The sequence below is a fragment of the Cardiocondyla obscurior genome, linkage group LG20, assembly GCF_019399895.1.
Source record: "Cardiocondyla obscurior isolate alpha-2009 linkage group LG20, Cobs3.1, whole genome shotgun sequence".
NCBI classification, from domain to species: Eukaryota; Metazoa; Arthropoda; class Insecta; order Hymenoptera; family Formicidae; genus Cardiocondyla; species Cardiocondyla obscurior.
Genome location: NC_091883.1, coordinates 2,817,412 through 2,836,734, shown reverse-complemented (window position 1 = coordinate 2,836,734; position 19,323 = coordinate 2,817,412). Strand labels below are relative to the sequence as shown.

Here is a 19,323-nt window from a genome sequence, read left to right as displayed (position 1 = left end):
TTAACGAAACACAATCGTGCTGCCGCGCCATTGTCGACGTCATTTGCTTAAGTCGATTCTCGCTCGCGAATCCGAATAAGGCGGCCCAGTGCTCGCCTCTCCGCGGGGCGCGTGAAAGAACAAAGGTGGAGGCGAGTGCCGGGATGATCTCGCGTGGATGAGATCGAGACGAAAAGAAGCGAGAGGAGAGCGGAGTCGCGATGGTGAAAAAGAAGGAGCGAGCCAGGCGAGCAGACACCTGCTGTTAGCTGCATTGTTCTTCCTTTCTTTCGCGATCTTCGTCCCTTCTTGTTCCTTCATCCCTCTCGTCTTCTCTCCTTTTCGTTTCTTGTTCTCCTTTCTTCTTCGCCCCCCCCCCACCCCCTCGCCGTCTTTTAGTGCGATATATTCCGTCGAAGATAGTCGGTCATAAATGAGGCGATGACACAACACTAACCGATCTGTAGGACCGTGAGTGAATCTTTTTTCACGGTTACGCGCCTTTTTTTCTTCTTGTAATTAAAGCCCCGAGGATCGAGTGTAAAAACCGCTCGATGCGAATACAGATTAAATTAATGCGAGCTGGATCACGGAACAAAAACGTGAAGGGTCACACGGGTGTAATTGCGCCGGTTAGTTATATAATTATTTTACGCGTTATGCAAAATAAATATTTTCATATTTTTTTTATCCGGCATCAATTTCAGGACGCGCGAGACCGTCCTTTAGTCGCTCTTAAGACACGCGCGGTAGCGGGACTTGTGAAATTGTAATGACGCGTGTAAAAAAAAAAAAAAAGAGAGAGCAAAATTGTACGTAAGGCGAATCGATCTCGCGGCGAGCGTTTCTCTCGGTTTTTCAACCGCGGAATATTAGAGAGCCGCCGCCGATCGAATGCAAAGATCGAGCGCATACGCGACAGTTCTTGATGCCGGCGTGAGCTACTTTTCCACTGATTGCCACTTTTCTCATTTCAGGCACTCATGACAGCTCTAATGCCAGACATGTGACATGCACGGTGAGGAACGGAGAGCGATGGCAGCGGCGGGAACGGCTCCCCGAAGTTCCTCCGATCTCCTTGTTCGTGACAATCGGCGGGCGCGCGAGGCGGAAGAGGGTGTCTTCGTACAAATTACCTCGGCAAGGCCCACGGGTTCGTGAAGGGCATGAGAGCTCATCATGTTCAACCAACGGCACGGACCGCGAGTGCTGTTGATCCACAACCTTCTCGGCGTGACACTCTTCCTGCTGATCGTCGCCGGTAGCTGCGATGCGCTGATCCAACCGAGCTCCACGGATGTCAATTCGACCGAATTCGTCAAAGGAAAAAGTGAGTTTTTTTACAGCTACCTTTCTCGGTAAGAAAAAAAGAAAGAAAAGAAAGGTTGCGATTAATTTAAAAATTATTTATCGTAAGTTACTTTTATATTAATAATTAAGTTTAAATCTCTTAAGTATAGTCGTCTTTCTTTTACACCTGGGTGTTCACGTTCGGAGTGACCGAGTCTCACCCGAGTGTGAACACCCATCGGTTGCAAAAGAAAAGACCGTAATCTTGCGAGCATCGGTGTAATCGTGTCGAGGGACCAGCACAGTTTATTCTTGCGATTAATTAAAAAATTATTTATCGTAAGTTACTTTTATATTAATAATTAAGTCTAGATTTCTTAAGTATAGTCGTCTTTCTTTTACACCTGGGTGTTCACGTTCGAAGTGATCGAGTCTCACCCGAATGTGGACACTCATCTGTTACAAAAGAAAGACCGTAATCTTGCGAGCATCGGTGTAATCGTGTCGAGGGAGCAGCAACAATTTATTGTCGCATAAGAGAGCGCATAAAAGCGTTGCTGCGAGCCAGCTTTTTATTTTTTATATATTTTTTAAATTTATTGAACGAGTACGGAGCGCGCTCCGTGGTTCCTCGCGAGTGAACCCTCGGTCGTAGATCATCGGGATCGTCTAGAAAAGTAGAAAGCGAAGCGGTGCGCCGACTTGGCGTGGGCGCCGCTCGGTCGAGGAGTCCCTTTTACTTCGTAAAGTACCTGGAAAGTACCGTTTCCTCTCTCGGGTGGAGACAGCGGAAAAGGAGAAACTGACGAAACTCGCGTCTCTCGAGTTCCCTTGCCTTTTACACTATTCGATCGGGCACCGGTCGCGCATGGCCGTGTAAGCACATCTAAGAACGGTGATCGTGATAGCGGCACATACGCCCTCACAGACACGTGGTCCGCGAGATTGACCTATATAAAGCGGCGGTGTTTACATCGGTGTTGATGACCGCCGCGCCGATAGTCGCCCGTTCATTATCTCGTTGATATATATCTATTATCAACTGTCATGACACGCGTTTTAAACAGACCACACATGTACGGGTCGCGGAAGTCGCGTCTCCGCCGGGCTCTTCGGCGTTTCCTCGATAAGATTTATCGGGCAATCAGCGTGGCGTGGCTTTCAAAGGGAAAATCACGCGCACCTGAATAAGATTTCAGCCGGGAATTGATTCAGATGCAAATGTCTTGAATTAATGCGAACGTTGCCACCGTGACAATTTTTTTTTTTTTTTTTTTCCCTTACTATTATTATTATTTTTTTTTATTTTCCCCTAACGGTGGGTGGTTTACTGGAGTACGATAAATATAATTTTCTTTTTTCCGCGAGATTTACGACGGACCGTGCGAAAGCGCCTCAATTTTTTCTCGGAGATCGTACATTCGGCAAAGCCATCCGAACGCTTCCGCGCGGCGCGATCGCTAATCGCCTCGACGGAAATGTTTAGATCGACGGTGAAACGTATACGTCAAATGCCGCGGCGAGTTCTCCGAAAGCCACGTTACTTTTACGGTCGGCTTTTAGGGCCCGCATTTGAATAGCACTCCGCGATACGAATTTTGCACGATCGGCGGGAAGATTGTCTGCAAAGTTAGAGTGTCTTTCCATTAGCGCAATAACCAGAGCGTGGAGGCTGCGCATTATGCAGCCTGAAAAGTGCGGTTTGTTTAGCGCGCTCAACAGCCACCCAGAATTCGTAGCAGGCCACGGGGGAGATACCGCCTAAAGTGACCTCCATAAAGGTTTCCATTAAAATGATAAGCCCCGGGTCGATCTCCTTCTGGCCCATTAGGCGGGAGTAAAATCTCCCGCCGTGGCCCCTCTGCGTCTCGTTTCTTTTGTACGGCGAGAGAGAAATAAAAAGGATGAAGGATGCTCAACAGGCCGTTGAAGAACGTAGGGAAAAGAGTAGAAGACGACAGGGTCTCTGGGCGAGAGAGAAGGATTTATCTCGAAGGGATTACGAAGCCGCAGTAAATTAATCGGTCGTCTTTATCGTTCTCGGCTTTTAAGGTGTATCGCGTTTCGGAATAAAGCGTCTATTAAGAGCCTGCAGCTCCGATAATCCCGCGCCGAGGTCCTCGAGGATTATCGTACGCGAGGGAACAAAACGGAGACGCGACGTTGCGCGTGGATATTAAAATTTTGGAATTCCAGCGAGGGATCGCGCGAGGTCTCGGCGCTGCAATTTTTTGGAACTTATCCTTCCCCTCGACTTCTCGTCTCGTCTGCGGATCTCGGCTTTGATCGTGCCGACTTTCGCGCAGGCGAGGAGACTTTTCTGAACCTCATTACGTAGCTCATCAATTTCTGTCCAGATAATCGTTCGGCGTGTTTCTTTATTATTTTTATTATTAAATAAATCCCGCGTGTTGTTCTATTTAATTTAATAAAAATCTAAATTACGCGTTTATAAAGAATATCTCTGTTTAATTTATTTGCGCGTCGACGCAATTGTAAAGTTACGTAGCATTTATTTCTCGATCGAGTCTTTCGATACGTCGGACGGTCGTATTAATTATCACGAACGTTTCTTCTTGGGTGGTTAAGGAGTCCCGATTTTCTTCTCGCTGGCCTCTGTCAGATTTCTTCACCTTCGGCGGAATATCTCGGCAGATCGGTATCTTCGAGCGTGTCCGGCGGGTAAATACGGAGTAAATAACGAGACAGTCCGCGGAGTAGGAAGAGAGATTATCGAAGCGTAAGCTCGAAGGAGTCGTTCATCGGGGCAGAACCGAGACGCGACGCGTAATACTGTTTTCTCGTACGACTTATCGTCGTCGGCGACGTGCGGGCGCGCGCTGAAGGGCCAGATAGGGACATCTGGGAGGTATGCCTTAATTGACCGCTCGGAATATCGACGAGGAGAATCCCAGAGGCGGATTGAGACGTCAGATTTCCGAGAGACGCATCGAACTTTTTGTTCCGCCAACGAAGTGAAATATAACAACCGCTCGATATGCCCGATGGATTTATTTTATGCGCCTGGAAACTGCGACACAGCTCGGGGCCCAGCGTCGAAGCGACGAACGTGCGTTTCTCTATCAAAATTCCTAAAAGCATCGATGTTATTTTAAAATATTTCGTCCGCTCGAATATCCGCGTCTTATCTTTCTTCATTATTTTTTTCTTTTTTATGAGATTCTTAATTAATCTCATTTATTTTCGAAAAACTTGACGGGGCATAATTTTTTGTCGCAGCCTTCGAGCGTTTTAATGGTGAAAACAGCTTGAGATGGCGGCTGAAGTTATCGACTTATAGTACTTATAATGAAGAATAAATTAAGATACCGATAGAATAATTATTATTTTTTTTTTTAAAGATAGAAACTTCTGCCTTTTATCGCCGCATTTGCCTTCAACCTTGTAAGAAACTCCATTTTCAAGATCTCGTTATTAGCAGAGCGAAAGGTATTCGAAATCCATCAAAAACGTTGATTGGGTCGGAATGAGCAATGGACGAGCGATGATTGTGCGGGCCGCGATTCAATTGCCGCGGCATTCCAAGGAGAGATTGCACACGCGGCATAACAGATGAGCCGATTCTTATTAATCATCCTCGCTTGACGTCTCTCGCAATCTGCCCGCCGGGCATTTCTGGGCTCGTGCGACAATCTCGAGGTGAGACCGAGTAACAGGTGGCCGTGCAGGTGCCGAGCACTTCGGTTTGAGATCGCCTCGCGGGGTCCCTTCGGTGCGACCGTCCCCGAAACTCGTGTCGCGATTTGAATGCAACCCACCTCCCTCCTCCCCCTTCCCGGTCGAGGGTTAATCAAGGGTTCTCGACGCGTGATGACGCGCGCACGGGCGTTGCGACAATGGGCGCGATCGAGATGAGATCTCCGGCACGAATGGGAGCTGTCAACGTTTCCTCTTAAGCCGCGCATTGTGCGCCGTATCGGAAAGACTTAAGGCCGCGGCGATCGTCGATTGACGTGATGACACGCGAAAAACCCGGAGAGGAGAGCGTGGTCTCGAACTTTGTGTACGACACTTGCGAGTCATTATTCGGAATGAGAGGGCACCGGTGAGACGGCGCGGAGGATACGTCTAATTTGTCCCGAGCCTCGTATACCTGTTGAATAAAATCCACGCGCCGCACATAGATCGCGGCCGGGCGAATCAACGTGAGGAAACCGAATTAACTTGTCCCGAGCGAACGTCTCGTGTTTTATCAACTCGGCCTTCTCGCTGACGATATCTTCGCGTGTTGCGGCTTTTAATTACGCTTTAATTGCCCCGTTACTTAAACTTATCGCCTTGCATTCCGCGATCTAATGCGACGTACGCGTGCATAGTACAAACGTAATAACTCATCTCACTCGATAGGCTCGGCGAGCGTGTTTTGCGCGATTAATTTACATCCGCGGTAGCCGCGTAAATAAATAGATAATCGATTAAAGATTACGTCGGATCGGGACAGCTGCAGCTTTGACGTTTAGGTTAAACAGATTTCTCGCGAAAATGACGGTGCCTTTCCCAAGCTTTCGCGGACTTTCTCACAGATGAGGAGGCCCGCGAGGCACTTCAAGCTTCACGCACGACGTTAAAAGGGACAGGTAATTTAGCGCGCGTTACGAAAGAACGGGGCACTCGATGCCGCTCGATCGGGGATGTTAAACGATACCGGCCCGAGGGTCAGGTATTTCGCGGAGGGTCTACGGGATCGGGTAGATCATTGCACGATGCTGGGGAGGAGGAATGATATAGCCGCACGCCCACATATAAGTGTTATCGGCCAGGTGATCATCGATCGACGATCGAGCGATTAAATCCGCGAAGGAAAGGAACGGCAACGCCTCTGCAGCCTCTCGAATCTCTAAATCCTAATCTCTACCAAATTACCGCAAATGACTAACAAAATGATATGTAATATAAACGCATTTCATCTCGAGAATGCAGCCTCGCGTTGCGCCGCAACCCACCGCGACACCTACTGAAGTACTTTTTTGACGAACAAAGAGCGGTCGCTATAAATCAGATTTCACTTCTCTGCGTGTTGAAGCCAGCGATCTTGAAGGAAATTTATTTCTGGAGACGACAGGGACTTGGGAATTTTTTTTTAGCTAAACGGTATATAAATTCTAATCGCTGACCCATTCAGTATCATATCACGCGCAATCTGGTTTGTTTTAACGAATGGAGAACGTTGACTCTTCGTTGACGATTAAAAGGAATTAAATAAAAATAAAATTAACGAATTAAATATATTATATATTTTTTTTATAAACATTTATTAAAAATTAGTATTCTGTACTTGAAACGAGAGTTCGTATGTCCACTCTCGATCCGTGGTCTCGCTACCGAGGTTACCAAGGTAAGACGAGAGAAAGAGAGAAGTAGAAGGAGCCGTGGAGAGACAGAGGTGCAAAGAACAAGATGTAGCGAGCGTACGATATAACGTTGGAAGAGAGAGAAACGAACAAAGCGCATTCCACGCACTATCATTTGTCCCTTGTCTGAACCAGCCTCGGTACTTCATTTCGATTCGTCATTATTTCCTCGCCTTACACTGCGCTTTATTAACGTCAGTATAAAATAAAAAAAAAGGGAGAAGGAGCTGTATTAAAATTATTTTTTTGAAAAGCATCAACGGCGCCTACTGTACTGATTTTTCGAGTCGCAGAGAAGTTCCTCTCGTCGAAAATATGAATATCATCAATTTCTCCTTTCGGTCGAGGGTTGAGGTCGGGTGTTCGGTCCGCGCGCGGTGAGGCAAAGTAAGCGGGGGAGGAAGAATCGTGACAAAGCGGGGCGAGCGTGGATAAAATAATGACGCCGTCGACGTAACGAAATCGAAAAATCAAGGTACGCGAGAGCGACGACGTGTACCGCGCGGCATTGCAGCCTTCGGGCTCCGGCCGCGCCACAGGGAGCGGAGGAACTTAACCGCAGACTCGAAAGCAATAAACCATAAAGCTATTAATGTTACGCCCTGGGATGGTTACGCCACGGTTATAACGTACGCGAGGCTTATACAACCCCGGCTCGAGCTTATCTCTCTCTCTTTCTTTCTCATTCTTCGTTCTATCTCGGCTGCATGGACCTACGCGAGAGAAAACCGGCCAGGGTTGAGCTGGACGATCGCGATGACAAAGCAATTCGTTTTCAGTCCCGGCGAAAGGCCGGGGAGTGTTGCCCAATCGTGAATTAGAATACTTTCGGCGTCGCAATAACAAGGGAGAAGAAAACTGGCCCGCCACTCGATTGAACGGATCGGCACTGATTAGGCGATCGTTGTCTCGGATTAAATGCTCCGTGAAACTCAGTTGAAACTAAACCGAGTCTTCGGACTCGCGGGCGACGTTATAGAAACGTATAATACTTAAACCGATAATTTATTGCGAATATCTAATATTAATATAAATTTCTGTCAAAGCAAATTGTTCTCCACCTTTCCTTCTCTTTTTTTTTTATTTTTTTTTTCCTTCTTTTTAACCCTACCCTGAAATCCTTTCTCACCTTGAGTTCTCTTTTTTTTCTCTCCTTCGAGCAGTTCGAACCAATAGTTATTTCGCGCGTTTACGATACCCGGATTTTATTTCGTCGGGCATTTAGCCGCAGGGCTCCATTTTACGGGGGGGTAGCGAGGGGAAAGAGGGCTAAGAGAAAGAGAGGAGGACGGAGGGGTCTTGACACCCAGAAACGATTTCGATAGTGGGGATCGTGAGAGGCTCGACAGTATCGATGTTTACGAGCTCAAATAAACGGTGCCGCCGCCGCCGGCGTGCGGTTATTTCGTATTACTTTGGGACTTTAATGGAGAAGGGAACGTTTTTAAAGTGTCGTATAAAAATCTTTCGACGCTCTTCCTCGCGAAAGACGGTCCGCAAGATCACGCATGGGTGCTACGTGCTAGTCTCGTTCGCTCTTCACGTTCTTACGTTTCTTTTTGGTCTCTCGTCTTTCGCAACTCTCATCGGATTTGTTGCTCGCACATTAAGAGTTGCATTTGAGATTAATTTTCCAGCTTCCGTTGGAACTTCCTAGTCTCTTTAGCTGTTAAATATAAAGATCGCTAAAGTTCTTCTTTAAAAAAAAAAAAAAATTAAATTAAGATATAGTTCGGGGTTTATTCTTCTTCTTTCTTTTTTTTTTTTTTTTATTACTAAGTATCACGTTTCCCATGATTCGATTACGCAAAGAAATATCGTAACTACGATCATTACACCTAATATCAAACTGCGATAACCGCTTGCAGTTAGCTCCAGCGGCGAGGTCAGGTATCTTACCTCGCGGAGCCTTTGTGGATAATGAAGAAGGTGATGCTCGTGGAGAACCACGCCCGTAATCAATATCACCCCGCCGTTGTCTTCGGCTGCGGTGCAGACGTCGTAAATTTGGCAAAATGTTAATTCCGCGCGTGAAGACTGAGCGGGCAATTTTCGCGGCCCCGCCGTCGGGGATAATCACCACGTTTCTGCCGAGGTGCGGCCCCGGCCTGGGGATCTAATGATGAACCTCGCGTTCGCGCGGGTGAGCCCTCCGAGGTTGGAAAACGAGAACGAGGAACGTGTCGGCCTGGCTTGTGGTCCGACCTCGGCCGACACTTCTCGGCGAAACTTCCACTTTCCGCCTGTCCGAACGTTCGTACGGCCCGTCAACGTTCGTGGTGCTTTTTTTTTTATCATACCACCATCCACCAAGCGGCCATAAGTTCTTCCCCGACGTGTCGGACTCGAATCGCCATACGTTTTCTCGCCCGAGTCGTAACTCGTTCGCCGGATAACGCTCCGTCGACTACATTAGCTGTAAAAACGTCAGTCACGCAATACGTTATCCACTTTTCAACCGCGGCAGTAGTGCCTGAACAATAAAATGGCAAAGTGATGGTATCGTCGTCGATAAAAAAAAAAAAGAAACATCTTTGCTTTTAATTAGCGAAAGCTTTAAGAATAAGAATTACGAACTTAATCGTCTTACTTTGCTAATTAACATATTGACAAAATGATAAATTTTACTTTAGAACAAAAACAGCATTTTTGCTTAAAAAAAAAAAAAAGAGAGATAGAGAGAGAGAAAATAATTCGTGGAGACGAATATTCATTACAATAAATCGAGTCGTTCACCTGCGACGCGGCTCGAATTCGCGGGACTTGGGAGGGCAGAAAACCGTGGCCCCGATGCAGATCCGCATTCGAGCTGCATTCTCGAAGGGCTGCTGGCGCTGAGCCCCGCGGGTACCATCGCGTTCGGCATCTCGCGACTCCTCGATAGCATCTGGCCGATACGGGTGGACTCGGCAGGATTTGGAAGACCCGTTCGCGTTTGATTCCGCCGGCGGTTCTTTCTCATCTCGCTCCCGCGGTCCCTCGGCATTGTCGGCAATAACGACGTGCCTTCTTCTGCGGCGCATCCCTTCGCGAGCCTCGCGCAAGAAGGACTTGCTCCCGGTACCGCGCAATTATTATTTTTCGACATGATCCCGATCGCCGGGCAGATTAAGACCCGTCGTCGGCCCTCTCGACGCCCGCGTGCCGATCGCGGCTGCTCTCGTTTGCCCGAGGAGATGCCCGCCGAGGATGCGAGCCCCGCGATTCAAGCCGCGAGCAAAACCAAATTCCGGGGGAGCGGACGTGCGAGTATGCCTCCTTCGCGGGGCCGTCAATCGGTGTTTTTTTTTTTTTTTTACCGCGCGTGGAATTCGCGCGAAGCTATCTAATAAAGCCTTGGGCTCTTTTCTATGCGGCCGTTTTTGCCCGTCGAGAAAACTTCGCTCGTTCAGCTAATTTCTGTATACATTCCGCGCAACTTATGACTGTGTCATAATTATTGGGAATCACAGGGAGAATTCTGTCTAATGAGACGATAGTTTTTCGCGACGTCTAGAGTTTTTATCGTTTCGAGTATAATACTTAATTAAAATATAAAAGTACACATTTGTCGGCTAAGCACAGTCAATTCAATATCGTAATTGCACGATGAAATCACAACAACGATATGTAGGTGTGCGTGCGTACGTGGGTGTATCTGTGGGTGTGTGTTTAGGCTTCTACCTGAACCGTTATTCGAGTTGTTCAATAAAATTGCATTAAACCACGTATACAGTAGAAAAAGAATTGCGTACGCAATTTTTTATAATATTCGTTGACGAAGAAATATCGTTCGACCGCCCTTTTATAGCTTTATTATTAATTTAAATATAAATCTGATTTTTTTAAACTAATTTTGCAAGTGTTATATTTTAATTGTTTTATTTGCAGTTTGCATCGGTACAAATGGCCGTCTCTCCGTGCCGTCCAACAAGCAGCATCACTACCGGAATCTTCGAGACCGGTACACCAACTGTACTTACGTCGACGGTAACCTGGAGATCACATGGCTCCAGAACAAGACCTTCGACCTCAGCTTCCTCCAGTACATTCGGGAGGTCACCGGTTACGTCCTCATCAGCCACGTGGACGTGCCCAGGATCGTTCTTCCGAGCCTGCAGATCATCCGCGGCAGGACGCTCTTCAAGCTCAATATCCACGACCACGAGTTCGCCCTCTTCGTTACGATGTGCCAAATGCACAACCTGGAGATGCCATCCCTTAGAGGTACGTAACTAATTTATATTAGACGTATCATGCTTCTATCCGGCACATTAATTAGGAGAAAATTGAAACGAGGTGAAGTAATTTATTTCCATTTAATTTAATAAATTTAATAAATTATATAATATTAAATATGCATTTAATAAATCTATTAAATTTGATAAATTTAATAAAATATATATTTAATTTTATTATAGATATACTCAACGGGAGCGTGGGCATGTACAACAACTACAACCTTTGCCACATCAAGACTATCAATTGGGAGGAAATAATTACCGGCCAAGGGGGACAATACTTTTACGTGTACAATTTTACGTCACCGGAACGCGTCTGCCCGGCATGCGACGAGAGCTGCGAGCAGGGCTGCTGGGGCGAAGGCCCGGAGAACTGCCAGAAATTCTCGAAGACGAACTGCTCGCCTCAGTGCTGGCAGGGAAGATGCTTCGGTCCCAATCCGCGCGAATGCTGTCATCTTTTCTGCGCGGGTGGCTGCACCGGACCTAAACAGAGCGACTGCCTCGCTTGCAAGAACTTTTTTGACGACGGCGTTTGTACGCAAGAGTGCCCGTCTATGCAAAAGTAAGGAAACGATACTCTTTTAAATTCTCTCGTCGTATAAATAATAAATAATTTTTTTTTTTTTAATGGAAACGAAGTTTACAAAACAGACCGAGTATGTAATAGACTCGAGGATTTTATTAATATCTTAATGTAATTGTTTTAGGTATAATCCAACAACGTATTCGTGGGAAGCCAATCCTGACGGAAAGTACGCTTACGGAGCTACGTGTGTGAGGCGGTGTCCGGAGCATCTCTTGAAAGACAACGGTGCATGCGTGAGATCCTGTCCGCCGAAAAAGAAAGCGGTAAACGGCGAGTGCGTTCCCTGCGACGGTCCCTGTCCAAAGACTTGCAAGGGCGTAGAGAAGGTGCATTCCGGTAACATCGACACCTTCAAGGATTGCACCATTATCGAAGGATCCATCACGATCTTGGACCAAAGCTTCGAAGGCTTTCAACACGTTTATCCAAATTATACGTTCGGCAAGCGATACGAAAAGATGCATCCCGACAAATTGGAAGTTTTTAAAACGTTAAAGGAAATTACCGGCTATCTTAATATTCAGGGTGACCACAAGGATTTTAGAAACCTCTCGTACTTTCGGAACCTCGAGGTAATCGGCGGCAGAACGCTCACGGAATACTTCGCGTCGCTGTACATCGTCAAGACTTCTCTCGTTTCCTTCGGTCTTAGCTCTTTGAAAAAAATCTATTCCGGCTCGATCGCCATTTTGGAGAACAAAAATCTATGCTACGCGCAAAGCATCAGCTGGGACAAAATTAAGAAATCGTCCGAGCATGAAAGTCTTTTGTCAAATAATCGAAATGATAGCGAATGCAGTAAGTATATTTGCAAACGTATTAGCTGTCTAAGTAACGGCGATTATATGGAATATTGTTTTAATTGCAGTTAAGGATGGTCTGATATGCGACGAGCAATGTTCGGATGAGGGATGTTGGGGGCCAGGACCAGCGCAATGTTTGTCGTGCAAGAACTTTATTTTAGGAAACGACTGTCTACAAGATTGCACTGCGCCAGGGTAAGTCGATGAATATAGAATTATACTATACGAAATAAATAATTTTAATAATGCGGGCTTTTTTTAATTAAAATTGCTCTCCTAGATCATGGATTGAAGGTAAATTAAAAATCTTCCGCGAAAGCTAAATATCTTTATGTTCACCGATATATTTTTATCGTTACCCATTTCACAAATAAAAAATAATTTTGCACTCTATTTTTTACATCTGTTAATTATCTTTGTTCTTTTTTTTTTTGTTAATTATATGTATTACTTTTTTACGTGGTGTCACTTAATAATTGATTACGATTGTGTTGTTAGAATTTATCAAGCGGATAAGAAAACATGTAAAATGTGTCACGAAGAATGCGACGGCTCCTGCACCGGTCCTAATGCCGACCAATGTATCAAGTGCAAACACGTGCGTGACGGACCGTTCTGTGTGTCCGAGTGCCCATCCTCGAAGTACAATGACAGCGGCCAGTGTAAACACTGCCACAAGAACTGTGTAGGCGGTTGTAAAGGGCCAGAGAACAACTTAGGCGACAGGGGATGTCACAGTTGCGAAAAGGCAATTATGAACGGTCAAGAAACAGAGAGATGTTTGCAAAAAATAGAACCGTGTCCCGATGGTAAGTCATATGACAACTTTGTTTCATGATTATCGTATCATTATATAAATTATTTGTTTTAAAAGTAATAAGAAATGTTCTTGTCGCAGAATATAATTTGAAATAAAAGACATAAAGAAATTTATTAATTGTAACAATTGTAACAATTAATTAATTGTAACATTTTAAATAAATCATAATACGATATTATATTACTCGTAAAGAATATTTAAATATGTTACTTAATGCTAAACGACATTACATTATTGCAATAATTGTAGGGCATTATTACGAGTGGATGAACCCACTGGAAGAAGGTTCTATCAAGTCTCTCGCCGGAAAAGCAGTCTGTCGTAAGTGCCACCCACGTTGTAAGAAGTGCTCAGGATACGGCTTTCACGAGCAAGTGTGTCAACAGTGTACAAAGTATAAGAGAGGCGAACAGTGTGAGGATGAATGTCCTGCTGATCATTTTGCGGATGCACACACGCAGTTATGTATACCTTGCTTTGGTGAATGCCGAGGATGCTTTGGACCGGAACCTAATCAATGCTACAAATGCCGAAACTATAAAATTTATATTGTACGTAATATATTAAAAAATATAATTTTTATTATATAGAAATAAATTTAAAACGTTAGTAATAATATGCATTAAGTATAAAAATGGTTATACATTATATGTATAACGAATTAAGAGTTACAATATTAATTAGTTTATAATTTTTTTTGTATTTAGGACAGAATAGGCGATCCTGACGATAATTCAACGTCTTTTAACTGCACGGAAACTTGTCCTCCGGAGTACCCACACAAGATATTTCCTCCTGACAGCGAGCCATATTGCTCCGTGGAAACAATAGGTCTCGGTTATCAGATGGAAAATGACTTTCCTCCAGCAGTTTTGGGCGGCATAGCGGTTTTATTGGGAGTGTTTGTTATCATTATCATTGTGCTATTATACTTTTGGCGTGCAAGAACAAAAGCTAAAGAGAATACAGTGAAAATGACGATGGCGTTGACCGGATTAGATGACAATGAGCCGCTTCGACCGACAGGTGTAAAGCCAAATCTTGCTAAATTACGAATAATCAAGGAAGAAGAGATGAGAAAAGGCGGTATATTAGGATATGGTGCTTTCGGCAACGTATATAAAGGCGTATGGGTGCCTGAGGGAGAGAATGTAAAAATTCCTGTCGCTATAAAAGTCCTTCACGATGGTACGGGTGCAAACACGTCCAAGGAATTTCTCGACGAGGCTTATATTATGGCTAGCGTCGAGCATCCAAACTTGTTGCAATTGCTTGCGGTGTGCATGACATCGCAGATGATGTTGGTAACTCAGTTAATGCCTCTGGGATGCTTGTTAGACTTTGTACGCAGGTACAAAGATAAAATTGGTTCGAAACCGTTGTTAAATTGGTGCACACAAATTGCAAGAGGTATGGCCTATTTGGAAGACAGAAGATTAGTTCATCGAGATTTGGCAGCGCGAAATGTTCTCGTTCAAACGCCGAATTGCGTAAAGATCACCGACTTCGGTCTTGCTAAATTGTTGGACATCAACGAGGAACAATATAAAGCAGCGGGTGGAAAGATGCCTATCAAGTGGTTAGCATTAGAATGCATTCAGCATCGAGTATTTACTCATAAATCGGACGTATGGGCCTTTGGTGTAACCATTTGGGAAATTCTTACTTATGGTGGCAGACCGTATGAAAATGTCTCCGCTCGAAATGTGCCGGAATTGCTGGAAAAAGGCGAACGATTACCGCAGCCTGCAATTTGCACTATCGATGTATATATGATCATGATTAAGTGCTGGATACTTGACGCCGAATCCAGGCCTAGCTTCAAGGAATTGGCAGAGGATTTCGCAAAAATGTCCAGAGATCCTGGACGATATCTTGCCATTAAAGGAGATAAATATATGAGATTGCCTTCGTATACACTACAAGTAAGTCATATTTACTTACAGAAATTATCAAAATTGATATATGATAATTATTTCTAATGTTAATATAATCATATTTACTTACAGAAATTATCAAAATTAATATATGATAATTATTTTGAATGTTAATATAATCATATTTACTTACAGAAATTATCAAAATTAATATATGATAATTATTTCGAATGTTAGTATAATAATTAATATTTTTTAGGACGAAAAGGAGATGATTCGAAATCTCGCATCGGCGATGGATGGTCCTGAAGCTCTGGTAGATGCTGACGAGTATCTGCAACCGAAATCGCGGGCTCCACTACCGCCCGCGATTTCGGCATCGAGTACTTCCGGCTCGCCACCAAATACTCCCGTGAAATCGTGCTGGCCGAACGGTAAGCCGTTGGCCGCTGATTCTCCAACGCCGCAGAATCAACAAAATTGGGACAGGGAGCTCTTGAGGTACGGCGGAAATCATGGAACTGGAAACGCATCTCATGAAGCCGGCGTTTCCGGTCAGCTCACTCATTATGCGCATCCCAATGGTCACTGCGGGCATGTCGCAAGCTCGGATAGCTCGAGCTCGAGATACTGTTCAGATCCGTTGAAAATGATTGGTGTTAGAGGTAAATAAAAATTTAATATTAATTGATAAAGATTAAATAGAATTTTTCTGGTTAAAATAACGATAAATCAAGTAATGTACAAGCATCTTAGGCCGAATTTATTAAGTGAAGCAACGGGAAAATTTCAGATTGCGATGTAACGGATGATTGCTTCGATGCGAAAGTGTTTGACACAAAAGTGAACATCGTGCATCAGCAGGCTCAAGTGGGGAACTTAAAACTTGATTTGCCATTGGATGAGGATGATTACCTTATGCCATCGCCACAACTGCCAGTTAATACTACACAGTATATGGATCTCATTGGGGAATCTAAGCCGACAGGTGAGCGAAATGAAAATTTGCTGCTACTTTTAAACATTGCTTATATGTGTTACATATTAAGTATGTAGTAAATTTATTTATATCGAATATAAAATAACATAGAAATTATTTTATCTAGAACCCGAATCAAAGCGATTAAATAACGGCTTCCGGAAATATCCAGACTTTCTAACGATTCAAGGTAAGACATCGCTGGATAATCCGGAGTATATAATGTCGCAAGATGAAGGTCCGCTCACGCCGCAGACTTTAGGCATTCCCACGCCGGACTTGGAAAAGGTTCTGCCAAATGGTGCCTTCGGGTCTCAAATTAGGCAGCGAAGTTCCGAAGAAGAGTCAGATCATGAGTATTACAACGACTTCGATAGATTGGAAAGAGAATTGCAGCCATTGAAGCCGTTTAGAAAGAATGAAACGACGGTGTGATTTCTAGTGTGATGTTATTAAGGATGTAAAAAGATATCAAGATTCTATGGGACCAAGAATGATCATATCGATGACTTTTATTAAAATAGAAGAAGAATCTTGGAAGGAAATAAAGAAGCACTGAAATGTTTCTCTATTTTCTGCATCAGAACATCGCAGTTACTCAATTTTTGAGTACAGGACCTATTGTACTTATAAAGGACACTTTGTTCAAGTGCCGTGTTTGATTGTGATCAGACGTAAATTAGAGACTCGTGCATGTTACGGGGTTTAAATAAAAAAAAAGACTATAACGACATATCGGAAATGGACATCGCGTGACAGTGATGTTCGTGAACAAGTAGTGCAAAGATATTCTTAATGTGCCATTTGTCGTGGCTTGTAAATAATTACTTTCCGTATTAGTTTCTCGAGAGTATAAGAAATATTTTATAGGACTTAAATTGCAACGATAGCGTCGATATCGTCTTTGATTAATAGTTTTTTTTCTTCACATTTGCATTTTTGACCTTGCCATTAAAATTCATAATTTTATATACGTATAAATGATTGGAAATGTTAAAAGTGACACGTGTAAGTGGTTTATATTAATTTTTTTTACTAAATCTATTTTACACATATGTCTTTGCAATAATGAGTTTTATGATTATGATGAAATTTTTTTTAATCATGTGATCTTTATAGATTGATATCGATTTTGCTTTATTCCATCTATTTTTGCAAAGATATCTAAATATGTACCTAATATTTACAATAACGTTATCAATTAAATTAAAAACGTGGATCAATATATTTAAACGCAATTAAATCTAATGAAAAATTTAACGATCTTGTTAAATATTAAAAAAAAAAAAATTGTAAAATATTTAAAGTTATTTGCAACAATTGTTCGTCGATTTTAAAGAAGAAATTTATGATTATTATTGACATTTTAATGAAGTACGTAATTTAGAGCATTTTTTAAGCGGAATACTTGTAATATATTAAGAGATCATTATTAAATAATGAACCTTTTTGATCATTTGTGCTAAATATAAACATATTGTTATCTAAACTCATTCTTATATTCACAAAAAAATTTAATTTCAAATTTAGAATTTAATATATTATGTATATTCGGTAATTTATGTAAATGAATATCATTTTTTATTTTATTAGTGTTTAAAATACGAACTTGGATTCGAAGTTGATGTTAAAGTGTTCCGCTTATAACAACAAAAGTTAAGCGGTCCCGCTGCAAAGGCCAGCTTGCAACAACGTCCTCATAAATCTAGTTAATGATAGTCTCTCTTATGGAAAAAAAAAGAAACCAATCTATAATTTATAGAATCTTATTTCTTCTGGAAATTTAGAAGAAGAAAAATCAGTTGTACATCGCTCAAATTGCTAAGACGTTAAAGCAACCGGGTCAAAATATCTGTGCGGTACACCGCTAACTGTGATATGAATTTTTTTTGAGAACACACTCAAATACCGCAATAATTAGCACTTTTCCTTTCCCTGTAATTAAGTTGATGACGCGAAAGCTGTATCGTCCTATTTTACTGCCGAAGGTGTATTCGTCCCGCGTTGAGATTCGACTCAATCGCAACACGGACGAACACAACTCTACTTAAGAATGGAGGAACGAAGTAAAGACGTTTTTTTCTTTTCCTCGTGCGCCATCATCGTAACGGAATCAGTAAAATTGACCCCTGGGATGGGAATTATCAGTTATTTTTATATACGAAACACGCGATTTGTACATAGTTTAGCAAGTAGGATAGTAAGTGGAGGAGTCTACGAGTAGAAAGCGGAATATAGTCGAACGTGAGCAATGATCGTATGTCACGAAAATGTAGCGACTCTTATGTAATCGCACTAAATAACAATATAATAGAACGTGCCATGTACAAAAAAAAGAAAAGGAACAAATTACACAAGAGATCAAAATTTATATTAATTAAAAGAAAAGAAGAATTCTTATAATATGTAATAAATTCACGCAGGCTATGTTCTGCGAGCACTGCATTTGCTACAAATGAGCAGCGAATTACGTACATTTTTTTTTTACTTGGCCACATGATGACATCTTGATAACTATTAAACATAATGAGAAAGACTAATAAAAGTATTATAAAATAATCAAGTTAAGTCCTTGCAAAGATAAATGGAAAATAATATAATATTTTTGGACTAAAATTATCTACGTTTCTACGTTAAAATCATGTAATGGCATTGATATTGTTTACGGTGTCAAATATTTTCTTTAAAAAAAAAAAAAGAAGAAATTAATTTAAAGGCAAAGAATATATTTAAATAAAAATTGTGAAATCGTATAGTTATAAAATAAAATCCAATACATTTACAGAGATTCCTTATCGCGATGTATTCCATGACAATCAAAATGGCATCGATTGTCATTTATAAATGTGATAAGCAAATATAATTCGTACAGATTTTAAATCTCGCTGCATGTCGTGCAAAAATTTACACGTAATTATGTAGCCGATACATGTCGTGTACATTGTGTTAAATGTTACTAATTATTATTATTGTAATAGATTCTCTTTGTAATATATTATTCACCGCGACACACTATTTGCTGCACGCGGAAGGACAAGCGATATTTCTTGAGCCGACCAAGAGAACGTCTTTCCATTTACCCCATGGTCGCATGTTTGGACTTATATACATATGTAAATTGGACTACGACTCGACATATCGATTAGAAATTGTACAGTGTAATCGAACGTTATGTAATTTACGAGGAGTTGCATTTGCCATTCGGTTGTGGAAATAGAATTTATAGATCTTTATTATATCATTATATATATCATAAAAATTTATTGTAATAAAGAACAATGACTCTCATCCTCTCCTTTGTTTTTGTTTAACGTGTGCATACATAGTTTGTTTAAATCCCTTTTGTTTTAATCTTAAAAAAGCCATGTTAGATTAAATGGAAATAATTGTTGTC

The 19,323-nt window shown here is 42.4% G+C and overlaps 1 protein-coding gene across 3 annotated transcripts in view; it reads left to right on the top strand.

The window, feature by feature from the left end:
* Positions 1–19,217, top strand: part of Egfr (epidermal growth factor receptor) — a 97,204-nt gene extending 77,987 nt beyond the window's left edge. For 2 of the 3 annotated variants that reach the window (XM_070670318.1, XM_070670317.1), the window contains exons 2-12: positions 957–1,309; positions 10,512–10,847; positions 11,042–11,426; positions 11,572–12,248; positions 12,319–12,448; positions 12,752–13,062; positions 13,323–13,624; positions 13,781–14,998; positions 15,210–15,615; positions 15,744–15,938; positions 16,057–19,217. In XM_070670318.1, coding sequence (XP_070526419.1) covers positions 1,159–1,309; positions 10,512–10,847; positions 11,042–11,426; positions 11,572–12,248; positions 12,319–12,448; positions 12,752–13,062; positions 13,323–13,624; positions 13,781–14,998; positions 15,210–15,615; positions 15,744–15,938; positions 16,057–16,364 — 4,419 coding nt within the window. In that variant the 5' untranslated portion in view covers positions 957–1,158 and the 3' untranslated portion in view covers positions 16,365–19,217. The remainder of the gene's footprint in view (positions 1–956; positions 1,310–10,511; positions 10,848–11,041; positions 11,427–11,571; positions 12,249–12,318; positions 12,449–12,751; positions 13,063–13,322; positions 13,625–13,780; positions 14,999–15,209; positions 15,616–15,743; positions 15,939–16,056) is intronic. The other variant, XM_070670319.1, reaches the window with a different exon arrangement.
* Positions 19,218–19,323: the final 106 nt, after the last annotated feature.